This window comes from Mauremys mutica, chromosome 5, assembly GCF_020497125.1.
Source record: "Mauremys mutica isolate MM-2020 ecotype Southern chromosome 5, ASM2049712v1, whole genome shotgun sequence".
Lineage (NCBI taxonomy): Eukaryota > Metazoa > Chordata > Testudines > Geoemydidae > Mauremys > Mauremys mutica.
The window spans coordinates 13,594,684-13,618,330 of NC_059076.1; the positions used below are offsets into that span (position 1 = coordinate 13,594,684).

Genomic DNA, 23,647 nt, shown 5'->3' on the forward strand with positions numbered 1-23,647 from the left:
GATTATTTGTAAGTAATTGTCAAATGAAATTAAAATGTAATTGTTTGATAAAATTCTATAGAATATTTCTTAAAATCAAAATGGGATAACAAGTCATTTACAAAAGGAGAACTGATTTCCGTGGTGCCTCCTGTCTGACCAGTTAAAAACCCCTTTCCTACTCGGAAGGCTGAATAGCTATTAAGAAACCCACAACAAAAAACAGATGTTTTCCTACCACCCTGAAACAGCCTAGTCCCATAGAATTTCTCTTCTGCATTGTACCAATGAGGCACTCTGAGGGAATGCAGGGACTGTTTTTTATATGGTTACTTTTTCTTTAGAAAAACTCTGAGCACAAGAAATGCTGTAAGCTGTCTAATTTTGTCATGCTTTTTAGAGAAGGAGAGGGAGAGAGGGAATGCTTACTATGCTCTTCTAGCTTTGCTGACAGGGAAATTAAAGAAAAGGACAGGAAGAAACCATTGTCAGACTTCTCCTTTTGTAGGAGCATGCTTGATCTAAAAATATTAATGGGAAGTTAAGAGCTGAGTTCACCCTGGGCATAATTCCTCTGAAGACAATGGCTGTGTGTCCAGGATGTATTTGGCACATACAGTTTGTCATTGCAGTAGGCTTCCTCTAGACAATTTATGAAACTTCAGGGGTACCTTATAATTCACAATTAATAATTACACTTAAAATTTAAGTTCATTTACAATAAAACATGTAAAAATATCCACACACAATAGGTGTATTTTTACATTCATTGTAAAATACCCCCTTCCCATACCTAGAAAAACTTAGCTGGGCGTTTCCATCGACAGCATGATACCCAGACACTCATGCACAACCGTGAATCAACCTGTTTGGAAGTCTAAGTGATATTTTGGAAAAGATCCAAAGGAAAAAAAATTTAAAGTGTAAAATTAAACTGAATTTCTTAATTTGTACAGAAGACAAATAAATGTCTTATTGTAACACAATCATGCTTTTAAAAATAAATTTGAAAACAAAGCTATTTAAAATCCTTCCTTAGATTTTTTTCAGCCAACAAAACCAAAATATGCAAAGGTATCTTACCATTCTGGTACAGAATATGAGGTTATGAGATCAAACTTTGTTCAGCAGGGTCCAATGTCCTTGCTTACAGCCACACCTACTCCTTCAGCACACGACAGTCACACAACAGAGTGTTCTGAGCCACCATTTTGGAACGGCGTGATCCTGTTGCAAAGGCAGTTGCATTTGCACAACCCGGCATTGCGGTGAAGTCAGATGTACAGAGAGCTTTCTATTTCCTCCCGGTACCTCAGTGACTTATGTAAAATGCACTTCCTGAGCAGGCACAAAACTGAAATAGAAATTGCTGCTTCCTACATGGCATGCAACTCTCAGTCTCAGATGTGACTGCTAGGGCAGCGAATTATCTCCAATATGGTCTAGATGTGTCTGCTCCACATCCCCCTCTTCTGTAACCAGGGTTTGAAGAACAGCTGACCAGGCCAGTAGGGTCAGAGCGAAACAATGAAGGCTTATACAGACTATTGCAGAAAAACATAGGGCCAAATTCCTTCACTCAGACAGAATTTCCACTGAAGTTTTGCCCAGTTGAACTGGTCTGAACACTCCCTGCTCTTTTAGGATATGTTCATGACACACACACACAACCACAAGGGTGCCTGTTGCTGTTCCCTGGATGCTATTCCCACAGAAGAAAAATTATGTTGACCATAGTTAATATCCACGTAAGGAACAATTACAACCATCTAGTGTGTCTCACCATAGCACAGCCAACAGAACATCACTCAGGGCTACATCAGATTTACAAAGTGATTTAGGTGCGTAACTGATACTTTCAGCACCTAAATCCAAAACTTAGGTCCTCAAAATCCCAGCCCAGCTGCTGCCTAAGCCTGTAGGTGCTTAAATTTCTGCCAGTAAAGTCCCTGCGGTACCCAAAAAATCTGCCGCTGGGCATGTGCACAACTGTCTTGGTCCTGATGCCCATGCACCTATCTCACCTCAAGCCCCAGCGGGATCCTCAAACGAGGTGTCCCCCACATCTGTCTTACCAGTGGGGCTGCTCCGGCAGGAGTGTTCTGAGGCCACCCAGCAGTTCAGGCCTGGTACAAATGGAGGAGTCTCCCCCTCGTCCCTCATTTATAACTTTTAGCTCCCGGGTTGAGCAATTTCCCCCTCTGCCACATCTCCCACCTCTCAGGAGTGTCCTAAACCGGATGAGGCATTCCGGGGTGGGTGTCTTTCAATCTCTCTCCTTGAAATCGTTCCACTGCATATAAATAACGATTCACCGAGCCAGTGGAAGGGAGAGCATGGCTGTCGCCCATTGATTGTGGCACTCGCCGGGGAGGTGAGAGACCCACGTTCAAGTACCTGTTCCAAAGGCTATTTCTTTATACATAGTAGAACAGTTTCGACGGGATAGATGAAGAGAGCCATAACCCAGTGTCAGGGCACTCTCCTGAGAGCTGGGCAATGAGGGATCAGAACCCTGCCCCACATCAGGCAGAGGTGGGAATTGTACCTCCCATCTCGTCTGACTGAGTGCTCCAACCACAGGGCTACAGGGTACACGGGCGCATCCTCTTCATATTTTTTCTTTTTATTGCAAGAAAGGGCTTAGGTGTGGCGCCTAATATCAGGACTAAGAGTTTCATTGCTGTGAATCCCAGGCAGAGACGCGTGCCTGCCTCTGACCTAAACTTAGGGCCACACCCCTCTCCTTGGCATCTCCCTGGTTTAGGCAGCTCCCCGCCCAGCTTGCTGGCTTTTGGGGATCCCATTATCAGGTACCAAACTCTCCCTGTTCACTGTACCAGGAGCATGGCCCCCCAACTTGGGCTTCCAGATTCCATTCCATGGAGGAAGCTGGCTCTTTGGGTGGTCAGTGGTTTGAGAATGGTTTCTCTGAGTCCCAATAGTCCTTCTGTTAGAGTGCCACAGCCAGATACAATGGGTCTGCTTGGGTTCCTTACTTGGTGTATCTTGGGAAGCAAGTGTGGACATTGCAGCTCCAATGGTGGGTAAGGTGAGCTGCTTAAGTCCAAGCCCCTGGTCTGAGCTTGGGGCCTCACCGAAGCTGCCACGTCCACACTGCTATTTTTAGCACACTAGCTCGAGCTGAGCTAGCACAAGTCTGTCTACCAGCGCTGGGAATCTCACTTCCCAACTGCAGCCTAGGCATTCCCTATGGGTTTTGCACTGGTTTATTTAATCTGGTTTCAGAATCCAGCTTTACTGAAACAGGTGCAGCTTTGAATATAGAGAAGGCCTCAGTTAGTGGCCTGCAATGTTAACATGATAGAAGGACACATTGCATTATACTAAGAGACAAATCCCTTTTGGTCTCTGTTTCTTCAACTTGTGGACATGTACTTTACCCCAAAGGGGATTTTGCAGGACTTCTTCTTAAATAGCTGCTTTAAAGATTGAACCTAGAGTGATCAAGACAATGTTGATAAATAACACAGTAAGAAATGGAAAGAAAGAAAAACAAACAAAATCCCAGGACAAATCTGGTAGATATTTCTGCAAGGCATTCTCTCGAAAAAGGGGCGGGGGGGGGGGGGAATGAGCTATGCACAACAAAAGGGAAGCAGCAACCCGAATAAATTAGCCAGCACTATTACTCCAGTGCAGACCAGCACAGCCGTGGTGCAATTATTACATGAAAGGGAGCATTGTGCTGGGGAATGTTTGTCCACCTTGAAACATTCATACTTATTAACCTCCACCCCCTCAGCTGCTGCAGCTGCTGCTTTCTGTTTCGGTCAAGGTGTGCAACCCACTAGAAATCCATCAACCCACAATAGATAAGGCAAAGAATTTTGCAATCTATTTTCTTCTAATATTGCAGTTTCACATGTGTAGCCCAGAATGCAGGCACGGTGCAAATGGGAAGAGACACGAGCACACTCGAATACAGGGCTGTCTGCAGTTCTGGGGTAAGCAGCCGGGGGCCTGCTCCCCTGCGCAGGCAGACAGACATGCATTAACTCTACACGAGCTAGCATGCTAAAAATCGCACTGTGGTCACTGTGGCATGGGTGATAACTCAGGCTACCACCAAGAGGGTTGGGTGAGCGTGTGTCAGACAGCTAGACCCAGCCGTCGCCTGTGCTGCCACAGCAACACTGCTATTTTAAGCCCACTAGCTCAACCTGAACTACTGCATCTCGGTCTACCCGCCCCCCGCTGCTGTGTAGACACACTCTTGGAGACAAAAGGAGCTGATCGCAACTCTCAGGAATGGGACAGGCACGTTTTAAAGTATTTATAGTTTAGTCCTAAATTCTCTCCTTCTGCATAAATAGACACACACGGCAAAAAAGGGTACAACTTGCACTGCACTTTCCTTCTGTTTGGAGGGGATTTACTGTAGTGTGGAAGATAAGAGGCGCACCAAGTGTATGGAGCGTGAAGATCTAAGACACTTGCAAAACCTAGAAATATTTCAAAAAAATTAAATCCGTCTGCTTTCCAAAGGATGCAAAAACCACCACTCCCCAATGAGGCCAAAAATTTGCAATTTCAAGCCACACTACTTTTTAAGTGGCAAAAAAATAAAAAGATGGGAAAAAGAAAGAAGGGCATAGCCTTCATTTCCAAAGAAGCCATCTTTCCCAAATGACCTGTCTGATAAATCACAGATTTAAAAAATAATCCTCTGGCAGAAACACGCACATGAAATCCCAAACTGAAATCAAAAGAGGAATCCAAAGAGTGGTTTAAACAGAAACCTAATCGCTACCTCCACTCTGGAAAGACAGTTAGCTCTCCGTAATGGAGTGCAGTGCTCCCTTCTGGTTTGTTCTGCTGCTGTTCCTTTCTTCTGACAGACTGCATTGCGATACTGGGGCTCAGTTTTTAAAAGGGTCATGGCTTTAGGTGCTGTACGTAAGAAATAATTGTCCGCCATCCCCGACAGGCTACTTTTTAGTGCTGTCTGCAGCACTCTGCTGTAATGCAGAACTGAACTGCAAAGGCCCATCTGTTCAGCATAATACAAAGCCTCCAAGCTGGGAAGGGGCTGGATGGTTACATTGTGTAGTGCTATTGATTCATACACTTTAATATAACTGCTTGACAGTTCAGAATCCTAAGAGCTATACATATGTAATCTACGAAGCCAGGGAATGATTTTATTTTTCCATTTGCAGACAACTGAATTCAAGTTAGATGCAGACACTGTTACTGGTGAATACACTTTTCATGACCGCTACTTCATCCGAGGGCTTGTCTACACCACACAGCTTTTAGCCACAGGGCTGTGTCGACGCAGCCTTGTCACTAAAAGTCGGCATGCGTAAATGCTCTTTGTCGGCACTTTTGCAGACAAAATACTTCCACCCCCCGCGAGCGGCATTCAGTTTGTTGGCAGGAAAGTACACACTGCCCCTTGCTGGGGCAAAACTTTTGTCTTTCGGGGGAGGAGGGCTTTTTTAAGCACCCGTCGACAGCTTGGCAGCTTAGACAAAGCCTCAGAGTCAATAAAAGATGCAACAACATTTTAGGAAACATCTCTCATTTGACTATTACAAAATAAAACAAGCACAAACCTGACAACAATATTAAATTTGGGTTAAACTGGCAAGAAAATACCTTAAAATTCAGAGGTCTCACTGGTTATGTAAACTTAACCTACCGTATTGTAACTAGGAATGACAATAATGGAGCTATACTGTTAAAACACATGGCCAGCATTCAAATTCAAACAAGCTGTCTCATATCTGGGGTTTGATTTCAAAGGAACACCCAACTTTAATAATTCATTTTTTACTGAGTTCTATTATTAATTGTATCTTAGGCACCTCTGACACTTAGTCCATAGCACAAACAACAATGATCCTGCCTATAAGTGCATACAGGGACCAATCACATTCAGCATGTTCCAGAAACCTGGTCAAATGATTATAAATCTTGGTGGCTTGGAGCAGCTATAATGATTTTCGGGCTGTTTGTGGAGGGGGATAGAGTGCACACTTGTGCGGGCACCATCTTTGCAGATGGGTCCTGCTCTCCTCCCGTTCACGCTCCAGGAATCGTATGTTATGGGGTGCCCCTGGTTTCCAGCACAGTGGAAAAGCATGAGGTTATCGTTGTCCTGGGGCAGCCGGGACAAGGGTATGGGAACAAACTCCCTCCACTTGCACAGGAACGAACATTTGAAAACAGGCTTTAAAACAGAGAATTACAAGTCTGCAGAAACCCCTTTCTGACACGGTGCTGAACACGGCTTGTGCTTGACTACATTTGTAGCATTAGCACTTTGAGCAGTTCAGCAGTACCCAGCGCTCAGCCTAGTTGTCAGCAATGCATGGTCTCTTTAGTGTAAATCAGGGGGGAAGTGAAATTTGTATTCTCCTCAGACGTGTCATTCGTGTGTTAACACCACGCTATTGCACGGCTCTGGAAGCCACGGACGTGCCCCGTTACCCAGCTCCTACAGAGGGCACGGAAGTAGAGTAGCTATTCAAACTAGGTCTGAGAGACAAGAACAGGGTGGCCCCATGTATCCCTTCTTTGCTGACTCCTAGTAGCCCAAGCCAATAAAGGATGCATCTTTGTCCAGCATGCCAAGCAATCATCATGTGAAGAATCACACACAGGGATACCAATATATGATTTTCTGTTGCACACAAAACGTTGTGGGATGCTGAGCCTGAGAAGCGAGCTCCGTCCTGTGCCTGTCTGAGTCGTGCTTTCCTTTCTTGCACATGCCTGGCCACCACAGACATGAACGGAAGTAAAGTCAGACAATCGCTATTTCAATATGGGACTATTTTTAAAAGTGAGCAAGTTTCCTGTTTCCGTTTATTCTGATCTACGTTTGACACTACCCCAGCCCCCACCAACAATCATCATTTTCCTTTAAACAAAAAATCAAGATACTACTTGGATTTCTCCCCCCATCCAATCCCATATACACTGGTTTGCACTCTAACTCGACCCACAAACACGCACACAGGGGCCGACTCCGCCAAGAGCTTATTTTTATGGGACTAAAATTCCCCATCGAGTGAGAGAGGGTTAATGGTCACCTTTATGATCAGTACATATGGATTCTTCTTTGTATTTCTGTAGGGTCTCCATCTATCTAGTGACACCACATCCACAGAGACTACCGCAAGTCAGCTATTTCACTGTCCTAGAACAACACGGATTCCCCTTTGTCCCTTCACGTCAGCAAGTGTCCCGGCAAAGAGAATCTGACGACACATCCACAGTGTCAGAAGCGTTCCTGGTTTTGTCTTAACCACATGCTGAAATGCACGTTTAACGGCCTGATTCTGCATCTGTGGTGCTCCGTGGCAAATCTTCCAGTGACTTCAGCAGAGCTGGGCAAAGTCCTAAATGCTTTGCTGAGCTCACCTCTGAAGCCACCTTGCCCCATGAAACACCCTCTAGTGCATGAGATGTGCTTCCAGGTCGGCATCTGCGTATTCTGTAGATGTATTTTGTTCTCTGCTTTCCTCATTATTACATATTTCCAGTACTTTAGTTAAGGCCGTCCTAAAGGCAACTGTAAAACGGGCTATATATCTTAAGACTGCTTTAATGACCCTGGTTACTGTTCATGCATTTACAGTGTCCTAGCAATATGAAGTTAAAAATAAAGTCGAGTTCTATCATTCGTCCTTCTGACTTGAATAGACTTTGTATTTCTAAAAAAATTAAACAAAAAGGAAATGATAAAGAAAAGTGATTGCTGCCAGAATAATTATTTCAGCCACTTGATCCACTCACACAAACCCAAATGGCAGAAGCTGGCCCTGTGGGGGGTTTTAAATAGATGATAAAATTCTGAACGCTAGCATTAGACACTCATGTAAAATTGTATACCAATTCATAAAAGCCAGATCTAGCGTGATCATCCATTTGGCAATCATTTCCAGTTAGAAACAAATCTGATCGCTCTGCATTTTAAGCTTTTTCCTGGTGATTCTGTTTCTATCATCACTTTGTACCGCTCTCTCCTTTTTTCGTGGTAAGACACTAAAACTTCTGTCAAAAGCTCCAACCCTCACACAGGCAGCCTTTGTGTGCCCTGATCTCATTTATCTGGTCTGTTTTACAGCACAGACTAACAGCAGCATTTGTCGAGCCATACTCGTCTATTACATACACCGTTCACTTTCAAAATATGAGTCATGTATTTATTAGAATATATGATGAAGATGTATTAATTATGTTGGAAACAATTAGAGAACTAATGCCAAAAATAACCTTAATCTGTTATGGCTTATAAAAAAAGATTAAAGAGTCATACGTTTTAAGGCCAGAAGGGACCATTATGATCATCTGGTCTGACCCTGGTCCATAACACAGGCCAGAGAATTTCACCCAGAGATTCCCGCATCAGTCCCAATAACTTGTGAATGAAACAGCGCCTATCTTTTAGAACGAGCCGACCAATGATGATTTAAAGACTCCAAGTGATGGAGAATCCACCACATTGCTTTGTAAACTGTTACAATGGCTAATTAATGTGAAACAGACTAAAAATCCCTTCCCCTTTCAATCTCTTTTCTTGTGATGTCATAATTCAACTAGTTCTTTGGTTTTCCACAGAGTTCCAGGAGAGACAAGATCTAACAGTCTCGTTTTAAAACAAGCAGTACCGCTCCCCCTTAAACATACACAAGAGGTCCAGGAGGGGCCCTCAGGGGGGAGGGATAACTCAGTGGTTTGAGCATTGGCCTGATAAACCCAGGGTTGGGAGTTCAATCCTTGAGGGGGCCATTTAGGGAACTGGGGTAAAAATCTGTCTGGGGATTGGTCCTGCTTTGAGCAGGGGGTTGGACTAGGTGACCTCCTGAGGTCCCTTCCAACCCTGAGATTCTATGACTTTTTGTATATATCCAAAAATACAAAGAAGGGGCACAACCCCATTATTTAAAACCTTCTGTAAATGTGCTTTCAGCTACCTTGGAGATAACTCTCATTCCAGACCAGAGCCTCATTTGCACCTTGAAAATACTGCAAAGGTGGCTTTTGTTGGTTTGTTTTTTAAACTGTTATAGCCGAGGTTGAACAACCATAACACATTACATGTTTGGTCTTTGTTTCTCAGCTTTGAAATTAGTATGAAAATATATTCTAGATTGCTTTAAAATAAGTAATTAAGTGTCATTAGAAAAGCTAATCAAATAGGTTTCATTTTCCCGCACAAAACCACACGTGTGCAATAAAGCACGAGATGTAAAAGGAAAAACAAATAAATTCAACTCTGGGAAGAGTGCGTGGGGCTAAACTTCAATATACAGTGTCTCACTGTGACCCTCTTTTCCTGCACTGTTGCACTGTCAGGGCCCATGGTTTATACTTGTCAAGTCTCAAGGTGACTCCTGCTTGAAGACACCACAGAAGTTAATGGGAAATTCCTTTTACCTTGAAAAGTCAGATATCGTTAAAGGACCATTCTTGCTTTTTATGCCTTCATATTTATCTCTCATCACTCCCCATTACTTTCCCCACACTTTGATAGATGCACAAAGCTCCTTTCACCAAGGTACAGTTTAAGGCAACTATTTTCAAGCACTCCTTATCTACTCCCCAAAGAAAAGCCGTTTCCCCACTTGGTTCTAGGACGTGCTCTGTCTTCCATTAATCTAACTACCGCGTGTGAAAGCTCACTAGTCTCCCATGCCAACTTCTCTTTGGTTTCTAGCGTGTAGCAAAGATCTGTTTACTATTATAACGAGACATTTAAATGAGCGAGAAATATTAAGACCCAGATTCTCCCCTACACTGAATCTGCCTTACGCAGCTCTGCTAGCACAAAATGGCCCTAAACCATGTTGGTAGGCCATGGGAGGATCAATGTGCCAATATGGAAGGACCCTTCAGTGCCAGAGCTGGCACAATGGCTCCTATGCCACCCTTCCTCCCTCAGGCTGGTGTAGGGGGCGTGGCTAGTGGACAGCGGGCATGCTCAGTGCCTCCCTGCACACAGGCAATGCATGGCTGCTATAATGCCACTGACAGCTAGCATAACTGAGAGCAGCCTTTAGACAGTTCCAAAGTATGCTAGCCTAGGGCCAGATCTGCACACAGACTGCCCAGGATGAGGAGAGCACAAAGTTGGCTTAAAGTCACTTTTGCACACATCCCTCCCCTCCCAGGTTGCACTGAGTGTTCCTCAGCCACAGGTAAGAATCGAGCCTCACACCTCCACACGAGTCTCAATGTCATGGAAGCCAAAGAAACGGATTTTCCCATCTTCTGTGACTACGTTTTGACTGTGTTCTGACCATTTCAATCAATAATATTTATTAAGGTTTCATATATTAAGCAAATAATTTGTATAACTATTGCTTGCAGTATTTGTCACAGATCAAGACGAGTAATAATGTATACACCCACCCCGTACATACATCAGTGCACACATACAAATACATACTGTGCATACGCACAAAGAAGAGTACAGCATCTTGTGCATGAAACATGCTCAAAGAAGTAGAGGTTAAAAGGAAAATGAGGGAACTCAAAAGTCCCCCAATCTCTGTGAATTTATCCAACTGGTGCAGCTGTGCCCCGATTGGGTAGCTTCTTGTGGTGGCTGCAGGAGGTTTGACAGCTGGGCAAGTCTGTGCTCTTTGGGTGATAAGAAGGTAGGTTTGGCAGCTTGGATCAAGGCATTTGCTAGTGAGCCATAATACCCGATGCCTACTGGCATCCAGGTACAAGTGGATAGAACCAAGGACTGATTGAAGGCTTGTCTAGGACCAGAGACACAGGAGTCATGCAATAAGGATGTCAGTATCGCAATATTTTTAAGTACTTTCTGGCCCTCAAAGATGTGAAGAAAAGCTTTAAAGGTGACTCAAGAGTAACAACTGCAGTAACCTCTGCCTGAGTGTGCAAAGAGCCTGAGACAATACCTCTATGAGCAGAGGGCTGCTAACTCCAACCCCAGCCCAGCAGGAGGGAAAGAATGCAGCAGGCTTGACTCCCCCATCCAAGCAGATGCCCCAGTAGTTGGGATGTTAGAACTGAGGGCCCTCCTGCCACCACCACTGCCACCCCTGCTGCTCACTGGAGGAAGAGGACCACCCTTGCCATTGCTTCTGCCTGGAAAAAGGGACTCCATGCTTCTGCCTCTCTGGCTGTGGGAGGGAGCACCTTGCCACTCCAAATGGTCAGTGGGGCCACAATGGAGGGGCAGGGCCGGGGGGACTGATGGTGTTGAGGGACGCAGATTGCTTTCATCCGACCCTGCTAGGGACTTCTGTTTCTCTCTCCTAGGAGCCATTTCCTGTATGAATTCCAGCATGCTCAAGTGAGACTCAGGGAGGTCCTAAACTGTCCTTTCCCAATAGCAACCAGCCACCACAACCGTCTCTGCTTCTTAGGTCTGAACAAGACCAAATCTCAATCACAAACCACAGTTCAATGCAAGATACAGAGCGGGAACAGCCCTGAAAGGAAATTCATGGGCTCACAGCTAAAAATGTCTCAGCTGAGATCTTTAAATGTTCAAAACAAAGCATGAAAGTTCATTCTCTCTGTAGCCCCTTTCTTGCCTGTGCCTGCAACATGGAGGTGCCCCAGTTTAGCAGTCAGAGCGTTTGAAGTTGGCTTTGCTTGAGGGCCACGTAAGGAAGGTCTGTTCAGAAAAGCTGCCGTGCCAGGAACACCCTCTTGTCCCTCAGCCCGGGATGGGTTTTAAAGCTTTTTGTTCTTTGCGTCATTCCCACCCCCCCACACACACAAATGTCATTTGTTCACTGTTAAACCATTTCAAAAAGTTCATTTCTTCTCTTAGTTACGATATAAGAAACCTTCGCAAACCCACGGAACTGGAGTCTGGCTCACAGCGTGTTCTCCAAGCCGCAGGACACCCCCTGACTCTGGCCACACTGTGAATCTATCATCTCACATGCAGCCAGGCGGTTCAAACGTTACCACCCCTAAGCCAGTTCTCAGGTGTGGCGGTGACCCTCACGCACACCCACTGATCTAAGTGCTTACATGGCCGAGCACCTGGCTGGCAGAGCTTTCAGTCTGTGCAATCGTACTGAGAGAGCTGGCATTGGGCTGAGTTGTTTCAAGTTGCTCTGACAGGAAGTGCTGACAGCCCTGCAGGCTGAGCTCCTCCACGGACATTTATCCCCAGAACAAGTACAGGGAAGGCACAGGCAGCAGGCCTGCAAGCTTCCCCACTCTCCTCGGCCAATAAATATACCCTAACCATAACCTGAGAGGGCAGCTCAGCCTCCATGCACTTGCAATACTTAGCTTCTCCATTAACACTCACTGGGGATGTCCAGGTATGGGTCTGGGTTTTGTGATGGGGTTACCTGGGCACTGAGATGGGACAGAGCCCACCAAATGCATTTCCCAAGTCACCAGACAGCAACCAGGTGTTAGTACTTCAGTCGTTATCCCTCATTACTAGATCTCCTGACTGGATTTCAATTTTGACGGACACTCAGTTGCAGATAAAGAATTTAACACATTTTGAGAGTGCCAGTTATATAATGGAAGCCTAGTGTGATTTAATGCTTAGCACAACTATATCCTTCCCAGGTGGATTGCTTTCACTCACTAGGTTTCTTTGGAGATAGGTTTTGTGTGTGTGTGCATCTATGTTAAAAAGAAATTTAAGGTTGCAAAGTCAAGCACTCAAGAGTTAGAATATGCAACCTTAATCCTCCCTTCTTGTGCGTATACATCATGACAGTCTTTAGTTATGTGATCACATACTGTACCACCAAATTTCAAGTCCCTGTTTCAGAACAGGGAGGTGCTAGAGCTTCTCAACCAGATGACTGCAATGCCTTTTTTTTTTTTTTTTAAGCACACACAAAACAAGGTATTTCCCCCTAGCTTTGTTCTTGGGAACGGCTGAACCATTTTAGCTGAAAATTTCCAAACAAATTCAACGGAGGCAGATGCCCAACCTGGGGCTCCGGAGCCACACACGGCTCTTCAGAAGTTAATATGCGGCTCCTTGTACAGGCACCGACTCCGGAGCTGGAGCTCCAAGCGCCAACTTTCCAAAATGTGCTGGGGGGTGCTCAGTGCTCAATCCCTGGTTCTGCCACAGGCCCTGCCCCCACTCCACCGCTTCATGCCCCCTCCCCTGAGCCTGCAGTGCCCTCACTCCTCCCCCCAGAGCCTCCTGCATGTCACAAAACAGCTGATCAGGAGGTGCAGGGAGGGAGGGGGAGGCACTGATTGGCAGGGCTGCCAGTGGGTGGGAGGTGCTGGGAGCGGGGGGGTGGGTGGGGGGAGGGACCTGCTGGGGGGGCTGCTGACGTATTACTGTGGCTCTTTGGCAATGCACATTGGTAAATTCTGGCTCCTTCTCAGGCTCAGTTTGGCCACCCCTGTTCTAATCTATCCCTGCAGCAGACACTTCTGCTGTGAGCATTTAGAACAGTGACTCTCAACTTGCAGCCCAATCAGCACACAGCTGCAGCCCATGTGACATCCACAGGGCCCTACATAACCCATTGTTGGCCTCGTATAGGGCCCACAATGGTAACTAGGTAGAGAACCACTGCTTTAGAACATATCATCTACAGTATGTAAATTAGCCCGCGCACACTCTACCTGGGCTGTTTCTTTGGCGGTGGAGGTGGTGGTGCAAATTCCTCAGTTTCACTGCTGCCTTTAGGGAAATCAAAAGCAAAAGATGCTGATTTGCTCATCCCAGTCTTTTTTTCCTGCCCAGAGCAGTCTTCCACGGGATGGGGACAAGCTGTTCCATTCTCTGCTCCCCTGGCCTGTGTGCAGGTTAAAAAGCCCTGTTCTTCCTCCTCTTCCTCCTCTATCCGGCACTGCCTGCTCCATCCTGCACCGTGGTATTTATGCCTCCTCTCGTAGGACGAGCCTGGAGGACTCCTGTGGGGCTCCTCGGCAGAGACCCTGTTACCATGAGAGCAGAGAGAAGGCAGTGTCCCCAAGGCGCTAGGATCTGTACAGTTCCTTGATGAGAACTGGGTGCTGGGGTCACCGTGGCCATTACCGTCACAGAGCTCTGCCCCAGGAGGCTTGACTGACGGCCTGGGAGTCCCCTCGCTGCCAGGCGGGCTGCTCGTGCACATCTTTGGGGGAACAGCGGGACTCTCATTAACGATGCCCTTGCTGTGCATTTGCTGGGGAAACCTTGGGCTGCTTTCCCCCGAACCCGTCTCACTGCCGGCTTGAGAGCCCTCTCTGTGCCCAAAGGAAGGCGAAGGGATCGCAAAGTCTGGATGAGAGGTGGGGCTAGTGCAGGGCCATTGGACCCCAACAGCTGAGTCTGGGCTGCTCAGAAATATTGTCCTGTTATCCTCCTCTGTGTGCGCTGCCATAATGGTAATCTTTGCTGCTACCTGTGTGGCCGAGTCCTGGTACTCCCTTTCGCTGCTCAGGTACCGCACCCCATCTCTCCACAGGCCCTGGGCCTGCTCTTTGAGAGGGCTGCGGGCCGGCCCCTCTCTCTTTGTTTGCGCACCAGAATGATTTAGCTGCGCCTTCTTTCTCTTGGTGCTCTCGGCATAAATGGGATCACTGGGCGCAGGCTGTGTGTGAGGGGCACGTTGGGGTGCCGGGACGGTGCTCAGAGAGTCGCTCGAGTTTTCCCCGGGGTTGCCTCGGACGAGACTCGATTGCTCAAGGAGAGGACTGTAATCGTCCTCCTGGGGCAAAGCCAGGGGACTGCTGCTGCTGAACACGCTGTCTGACAGGGTGGTAGTGCCGGAGATAAGTGCTAATGTTTTTCGCTCCGAACGTGTCTTATTTTGCAGAGAGTCCTGTAAACAGTGTTCCCTTTGGAAACGCCGGTCTAAGTTCAACAGCCTGCACTCATCTTCACAAAACTTGACTGCCCGTGGATTCACCGCAGCCTCTTGCTGCCCCCAGCACCTCGGGGCTGGCTTTTCACTGTCACGCCGTGCCACCTGGCTCTCTGGACACGGTGCGTCTGGTGGGACAGGACTCTCTCTACAATAGTCTGTGATCGAACAGTACTCCCCGCTCTCGCTCTCAGAGCCCGGAGAACAGCAGTTGTCACTGCCCTCCGAGGACAGCGTTGCTGTGCCATCTCTTTGTCGAAAGGCTGGACACCCAGCAGAGTCAGGGGTGGAATCAGGGCTTCGATCAGCAAAGATGGACGGTTGGTGGCAGAACCCTCTCTGTGGGCAGGCGAACTTCTCCTTGTTACGAAGCATAGCTCTGTCCTCCCATCCACCCATCTCGCCCTCCAACACCAAACTGTTGAAGGGGATATTTTTTTCCCCTCTGCTTTCCAGGCCGGGCAGGCCCTCTCTGGAGCAGCCTTGGAGATACTGAGGTGCACAGTCATTTGGCGTATCATGAATGAAGGGCTTTCGCCCAGCACTGGTGCTGAAATGGTTGAGGCACGTCCTCTGTGCTTCTCCTGGCTTCACAATGAGGTGGTTTTCAGAGGCCATTCTCCAGCTGACCTACGTGGGCCAATGATAAAAAACACATGTTCAGGGTGTGCATTAAAAGAAAGAAAAAGGCAAATGCTGTTTTGTTGCCAACTCCCCTCAGGTGTGTGGTTAGTTCTGCTCCACGCTTGTGTACTCACCACACAGGTGGTTACTGAAACCTTGTCTGCTGAAGCTACATGTGTCCTACTTTCTGCACCCTTTGCAGTCCTTGCATTATTAAGTATGTCAATCTAGTGAATAAGGTATCCTCTTTCCTTCCTAGTCAGGACAGGGAATAACATTTTCAACCTGTCGTACTGTAGGTGTGTATTCTATTACAGCAATCAACATTGTAATCTATGCCTCTTTAATTCTAAGAGTATATCTTCCATGTGGCATTATTTCCCTTTCCATTTTCTAAACCAGCTTTGCAGCTGTACATCTTACAGACTGGAACCCTCTTAAAACAAAGGTTTCCCCATGGGAAAAACACTTCCTTATATGTGGAATTTCCACTGTAATAGGAGAGGGCCTACTTGGCAAAAGATCTCTTCTTCGATCTGGTGCCTTCCTGCTCTTGCCAGAGGCACTAGTAGCTACAGTAGAACCTCAGAGTTACGAACATCAGAGTTACAAACCGACCGGTCAACCACACACACCTCATCTGGAACCAGAAGAACACAAGCAGGCAGCAGCAGAAAACAAACAAACAAAAAGCAAATACAGTACAGTATTGTGTTCAATGTAAACTACTAAAAAAAATAATAAAGGGAAAGTTTTTTTAAAAGGTTTCACAAGGTAAGGAAACTATTTCTGTTTGTTTCATTTAAGATGGTTAAAAACTGCATTTTTCTTCTGCATAGGAAAGTTTCAACACTGTATTACGTCAGTAAACTTGTAAAAGAACCAAGCTGAGAATCACTGTTCAGAGTTCCGAACAACCTCCATTCCCAAAGTGTTTGTAACTCTGAGGTTCTACTGTACGTATCTGGGGGCATGCCCACCGCATTCGTGAAGACGTTATCTTTACTCCCATTGAAGAGCAGCTGTAGCAAGACCAGGGAATCAAGGATTCTTCCTTGCCACCTCCCTCCCCCATGAGATAGTGATAAATCTTCTTGTCCTCTGTTCAATAAGGGAAGAGAAGTGAGAGTCCCACGGAATGCAGAGTGCAACCCATGCCTGTTAAATGCTAAATTGTCGCATTCCTAGGGATTTGACATGGTAGAATCCACTTATAAGGAACTGAAACTTCACCATTGGCCAAATTCTACCATCACTAACAGGAGGAAAACCAGTGTTAACTCCATTGGCTTCAACGAAGTTTAAGCTGCGTTTACCTGTGTGGAAGTAGAGCAAGAACTGGCAGGGATTTGAAGGGGATTTCAATGCAAACAGTTTCTTCTGTGAGCAATAGTCAGGCTAGCTGTAATCCTAACCACACGAGACTTGTAGAAGCGAGGATGGTGTGAGGCGAGTGGGAAAGAACTGTGTGAGAAGTTGTTGCGACCTTGTGTAGATAAATATGGAATGTAGACTAGAGTCTAAATAGATGTGAAAAATAAGATATCAGGATGACCTATGTATAAACAAAATGCAGCTGTTGATTATTGTATGTAACAAAAAGGTATAAATGCTGCTGTAATTGTTTACCTGGGGAGAGACCTGCTTAGCTCTCTCCCTCCATGCGATTGCTAGAGATAATAAAGTATCTGATTTGCTGCACCCAACCAGAGAGAGTGAGAACTATGTTTTTCTCCGACACCTGAATGAGGATTTGGCCCTAAAAAGAAGCAAAGCAGAGGACTGAAACTCTAATAAAACGCACTGGAGCCCTTTTATTCCACTTCACTATAAAATGGTTCACTATAGCCAAGTCTATTCTTAGCAGCTCCCACTGTAGGTGGGGAGCAGGGCACACATTAGGAAATCCTCTGGCTTTCTGGCTGGGTGGGAGCAGTCTTTGTATCCAAGAAAGAGCTGGCTGGTGCTGGATGAATTCAACACAGCTATAATGGAAGACCTTGCAATGCAGCTTTATCACTGACACACCTCCTCTGCTCACCGGTTAGTCAGCGGGGGTTAGCACGTAGGCAGGGATTTCAAGGATATCAGAGAAGGGAGCAGGATCGGGCAAAGAGAAAACACACGGTAACCAAGTATTTCTCTGGCATAGCTAAAAAGGCTGTGAATCAAAACTCCAGAGCTGAACGCCCCCAGACTTTGGGAGAAACGCTGAGCTGAACTCTGCTGTTTAGTTCCATCTCTGGGTGTAACCATTGCTTAATACGCCATATTCCCTTCATCCATCGGATTTAGGAAGATATTAAGGGGGACTGAATGCTTCAGGAGATTTACAATGGAACAGAGAAACACTCACTAGGCTGCCAGGTTATAAGCCCACTCTGACCATTAACAGCTGATGGTGGTTTGATGGTCTGTGTGAAAAAAGTTGTTCAGTTATTAGCAAGCAGGAATCTACACCACAGCAACGGCTACATTAGGCAAACTTGCTCTCAGTCGAGAGGCCAAGGACTATCTGGGCATGAAGGTCCTCTCACCCCTACGGGTGGTCCCAGTCAGGACAGAGGGACCCACGGCGGGGCAGTGAGGCCCTGTTTGCCCCATGCAGCATATAAACAGAGAATTTCAGTCCTCGGCTTGTCAAGAAGAAAATTTTCACCAGGAAAATAAAAAAAAACAATTAAAAACATAACAAGATACTGAGCGACTAACATTATTTTAAAGTATCAGATTTATACATGATTCTTCAAGAATTGTTTGTGATCTTGGTCAGTATTATCTAATTTACACAAGGTCCCACCAGATTTAATGAGTGGTGTTGCAGGAAGCCAAGCATTTTGCAGCCGAAACACAAACCTCTGCTGTCAAGGGGTTTAAAACCCAGTGGAAAGCAGATGAGGCAGAAAAAAAAAGATCTTGGCTTACACACCCCCAGAAATAAAAAGTAATGGAGGTGGATGCACAGTAGTCTTGTCATGGCAAATACCCTTATTGCGCCCCACCGAAAGCAAATAATATAACGGGTGCAGCACTGTACAATACCACACCCCTTATGAATCATTACCTGCGAGATGTCTGCGTTCATATTCACATCCGCCCAGACGTCAGAAACATCTGGGTTGATCATTGTTGGCTTCACTGCAATTGTTGGCTTCGAGTAAGGTGCGGCAATCACACACTCATCCTCCCGAGGTGTATCCTCAGCTTTGGCTCTAATTCCATTCAGGGTGCGTGAGGGCAAGCTACTAGCTTCCAGCTCCAGGGATGCCTGCAGCCTGTGGGAACGTTTGGGGTAGAAACAGTTTTTGCAGGAGCCAGGCTTCCAAATGTGCTCCACAAAGTTACTGCACACAGACATTTTCAAGTCCTCCTGGTTCAGACAGATGGCCCTCTGTATCTTGCGTACTGAGCTCTGCTGGTCATTTTGCATTCACCCTTTGAAGATGGTCTTAAAGATTTAGACTGTCCTGCAGCTGAGCTACCTGGAAAGGCAGAACATTTTATACATGACAAGTGGAAGATTTTCATTTAAATTGGGGGTGGGGGGGTGTTATAATTACACTTACTCTACCTGCACTACAAAGGCTCACCGTTTTTAAGGCTTCTTTCACTGTTTAGGTAAAGCCTGTACAATCACCTAAAAAGCCTCAGCTTCTACGCATAAACTCTACAAGGATGGAGGGTACATCAAACAAGCAGCATTCCTTCAAGAATGAATTGATTGTTTACCAAGCACACGTAACCAGCCTCATTCTGGGTCTCTAGACCAAGGGTAAGGGTAACTGATATCGAGGGTGTGTCTTGTAAATATCCATTCATGGTTGTGAACGCGGGATTCGGGGGAGGAATTCCCTTTAAAAACAAAATTACGTCTGGAAGAAACAGGACTGGTGAAGCAAAGGCTAGGGGTATGGCTACACTTGCAGCCGAACAGCGCTGCCCCTTAGGAAAATCTTTACGGACTGGAGTCCCAGAAAGCTGGCCCCAGGAAAATCATGAGGTTGCTGAGAAGGGAAGATGTGCAGCGCTCATTAAATCAGAGTGACTAAATGAAGACTCGGCACACCACTTCTGAAAGATTGCCGACTCCAGCCCTAAAGGAAAGAGCACTAGCTTTCCCAGACTTAGGCTGCAAATTGAGGCTCCAGTATCGTTTGGTGGCACTACAGAGACATCATATTCTAGGTCTCAACCGCACAAAAACATTATTAAAAAGGCACATATCAACATGGCCGTCCTGAATGCTGAAGGAATCATGAGTCCCGTGCAAGCTCCTGGGTTGTTTGGTTGAAAACGGATCTTTTTACACTGACAAGACTCCTTAATAATCAGTTTGCATTCTGAAGTTTATCTCTGCAAGGAAAGGGGGCTAAAGATTGAGGGTTTTTTAAATAAAAGCTCAGCAGTCATTTGATGCATTATACTAAGCTCAGAAGAGTCAACAATTTTTAGCTGTGGTCCAAATTTAAAAGTTCACTTTTGAAATTAGACTTTGATCAACTAAACTTTGGTGCTCTGCACTAGTTCTCAGAGAGAGACCAACAAACTATTATCTATTTCTCTGCTGTAAAGTCGCAACAACATTTCGAATGTTAGGATATTAGAATTCAGGAACCTCTTGTCTGATCTACTTAATTTGTTTTTAGAAAAGTCTACCTCAGCTCCAGGCCTCAGTTTACCAATTTTAAGTCAATCGTTACTTTTTGGTGGATTCCAGAAGGGGGCGAAATATGGTATTAATGGAAATTCAATTGCGACATTAACTACGGGGTGAATGCCAGAGCTCCACAATTCAGTATAATTAACACATTACTGTAGCCTACACACTTTTACAAATAATATATTCCTGCTTTATTTTCCCTTCAGATTTTTCAAATTGCTTTAGATTTATAACGCTGTAGTTAACTGTTTTAGAACTCTGAACGTCTGTACAGTCGGAGGGCAGAATATCCCTGTTATCCCAGTAGTGGGATCAAAAAGTAGGCAAAAGGATTATAATGGGAAACATGTTTAATACCAGGACAAAAATTGCTAAATTAGCCTCACAAGGACTATTGCGTCACGTGACACTTAACTTAAAGACAAATTATTACCACCATAAAAATAATTGGAGGGGAGGGCAGTAACAGGGAAGTTCACTTAAATCCACATCAAAGAAGCTAGAAATTGCTTCTTTTCTAATTTTAATTTTTAATGTTATTTAATTAAAATTCATTAATAACCACACTAAAGAATATACTAAGCTAAGGGAGCTCTACCTTTTTTCACCTGATACACAAACCACCCACCTTCGTTCCTCTACATCTCCAAATCCTTTGCAGTGGGTTAGGCAAAAAGAAATTCTGCAATAGATGATAATTTGTTATTTTTTTAGCTCATTGTGTCACATATGGCCAAATATGTCATTTAAGTCACTGCATGCACCTTTTATAATCTCACATTTGAAAATCTTCTCAGACGTTTAATTAACTGCACATTCTGCAGCATTAAATGCTCAAAAGGTAAAGCTATTTGCACCCATACAGTTATCTGTGGAGCCAAAACGACTAGAATGGAAGATCACATTCTGATTTTGTTTGTTTGAAAAAAAGCTTCCTAAATCACTGCAGGTTTGTAACATCAACATTGAGAAAAACTATTACTATATACAGCCACACTGCGGTAATTAAACTATTAGCAAAACTTTACCTTGTATCTACATTAGGTAGTATATAAGGACTATTTTTTAAACCAATGGACATTTACACAGTCAGTTTTGATACTATCACAGGTCCAGAAGAGCTAAGATGGAAGTAATGGAAATATCCCAATCATGCAAATTCTGCGAAAGAGTGACACCAGTCACAGACCTCTCTGTACTTCTTTTTTCCCCCATGCAAAATCCACTTTATTCAACAGGAATCTCTCTATGAAAATTTGTTCATAAAGGTCCACTGATGACAAATCAAGTCACACGGGGCTGAGAAGCCAATACAATGCTAGAGGATTTCCATAACTATAGATTTGCAGTGTAATTTTAAAAGTATACGTCTACCGTAAAATACAATTTTCCCCCCAATACTGCAAAATACAGGAAATGAAATTCAAGCAACAGATTGAAACTTGCTAACCCAAATGTTCCTGGAATCACTAAGTTCAAAGAATTAGAATCTTCAATGAAATAAAAAGCCATTAAAAGACATCACATGCTTCTGGGCGACAGAAAATAGAGGCTGGTTGTAAAGTATGTTAAACTAATGCCAAGGTGATAAGGGGGTGACTTGCAGGCATAACCAAGACCATTTGAACTCAGCCTAGCCCTGTTTAGCTATTTCGGAGGTAAGCAGCACATGTGGGCAAAGAGGAAGTGGTAGCCTTACACTGGCTAAATAAAGTCAGGGAGTTAAGAGTCGAATCACGATTTTCAGACTGTTTGACACGCGCTGTAATGCGATCAGTGGCAGGAATCCACTTCGAAACCAAGCTCAGTTTAAACAAAGCGAGACCACATTTGTTGCACGGTTTCCAGTCACACTATTAGTGCTCCGGCCTTCGACAACTTCATGCAACACTCCCGGTCTCCGCTTGCAAACCCTTCAGTCCGCGTGTTTTCAATCGCGCGGTCAGCTCCGGGGGCTGGCAAGCTCCCACCCCGCGGCGCTGCGCTGCGGGCGGCGCTTTGTGGAGCCATGTGCTTGGGGAGACTCACCTGCGCCAAGGAAACTCTCGCGGCGAGGAGAGCTCCAGTCCCTGGCGGGCGAGGCAGGAGCGGATCCATTCCCCAGTGACCTGCGCGCAAAGAGCAGGAGCGCAGCTGGAGTGAGCGAAACCCCCTCGCGAGCCGGGCAAGCCCGGCCCGGCCCAGCCCCTGCTCCGCTCCGCTCCCCCGCGGGCCGGACTAACCCGGGCTGGCTGCAGAGCGGCGCCCGCCCATGGAGAGACACTGCGGGAACCCGCCCCCGGCCCCGGCGAGAGAGCCCGGGCAGCTGCCGCGCTCAGGGCAGAGACCCCGGCAGCGGGAGTCCCGGACACACCCGGCCCCCGCTCTGCGGCACGAGCGCCCGGCCCGGGGAGGGGCTGGAGACGCGCACGAACCTCGCACCCCGGCTCCGCTCCGCTCCGCGCCCGCCCGGAGAGCGGCACTGCGGGGCGGGGCTCCCGGCTCCTCCTCCTGGGACAGCGCGGCCGGCGGGCGGGCACTGAGCCCCCGCCAGTCCCAGCGGCACCCCCCGAGCCTCCCCCAGCCCCCCATAACTCTCCCCTACAGCCCCCCAGCGGCACCCCGCCCCCCAAATCCTCCCCAGCCTCCCCCAGCGGCACCCCCCGAGCCCCAAATCCTCCCCAACCCCCCATAACCCTCCCCTACAGCCCCCCCAGCGGCACCCTCCCAAGCCCCAAATCCTCCCCAACCCCCCATAACCATCCTCCCCAGCCCCCCCAGCGGCACCCCCCGCCCCCAAAATCCTCCCCAGCCTCCCCAGCGGCACCCCCCGCCCCCCAAATCCTCCCCAGCCCCCCTACAGCCTCCCCCAGCGGCACCCCCCGAACCCCAAATCCTCCCCAACCCCCCATAACCCTCCCCTACAGCCCCCCCAGCGGCACCCTCCCAAGCCCCAAATCCTCCCCAACCCCCCATAACCATCCCCTACAGCCCCCCCCAGCGGCCCCGCCGCCCCCAAAATCCTCCCCAGCGGAACCACCCGACCCCCAAATCCTCCCCAGCCCCCCATAACCCTTCCCTACAGCCCCCCCAGCGGCACCCTCCCAAGCCTCAAATCCTCCCCAACCCCCCATAACCCTTCCCTACAGCCCCCCCAGCGGCACCCTCCCAAGCCCCAAATCCTCCCCAACCCCCCATAACCCTCCCCCAGAGCCCTCTTCCAGCGGCACCCCCCCACCGCCCTGCCCTAGAGCTGGACCCAGCTGCAGCCCCAGCCCCAAATCCTCCCCCAAAGCACCCCTACAGCCTCCCACAGTGGCACCCCCCTCGAGCCCCAAATCCTCCCCAGCCCCCCATAACCCTCCCCTATAGCCCCCCCAGTGGCACCCCCTTGAGCCCCAAATCCTCCCCAGCCCCCCATAACCCTCCCCTATAGCCCCCCCAGCGGCACCCCCCAAGCCCCAAATCCTCTCCCAGAGCCTCCCCCAGCAGCACCCCTATGGCCTCCCCAGCCTCCCATAACCCTCACCTCAGACTCCCCCGGTGGCACCCCTGAGCCCCAAATCCTTCCCTACAGCCTCCCCCAGCGGCACCC

At 47.1% G+C, this 23,647-nt stretch overlaps 1 protein-coding gene across 4 annotated transcripts in view; it reads right to left on the reverse strand.

Annotated features, from left to right (window-relative positions):
* Positions 1 to 22,505, reverse strand: part of PRAG1 (PEAK1 related, kinase-activating pseudokinase 1) — a 41,474-nt gene extending 18,969 nt beyond the window's left edge. The window contains exons 1-5 of one of the 4 annotated variants that reach the window (XM_045019280.1): positions 22,488 to 22,505; positions 22,102 to 22,181; positions 20,702 to 20,755; positions 18,478 to 18,895; positions 13,564 to 15,419 (exon numbers count right to left, since the gene is read on the reverse strand). In XM_045019280.1, the coding sequence (XP_044875215.1) occupies positions 13,564 to 15,419; positions 18,478 to 18,843 (2,222 nt within the window). In that variant the 5' untranslated portion in view covers positions 18,844 to 18,895; positions 20,702 to 20,755; positions 22,102 to 22,181; positions 22,488 to 22,505. Of the gene's footprint in view, positions 1 to 13,563; positions 15,420 to 18,477; positions 18,896 to 20,701; positions 20,756 to 21,772; positions 21,964 to 22,101; positions 22,413 to 22,487 lie in introns of those variants that run through there. The other 3 variants (XM_045019279.1, XM_045019282.1, XM_045019281.1) reach the window with 3 other exon arrangements.
* Between the last annotated feature and the right edge of the window lie 1,142 nt (positions 22,506 to 23,647).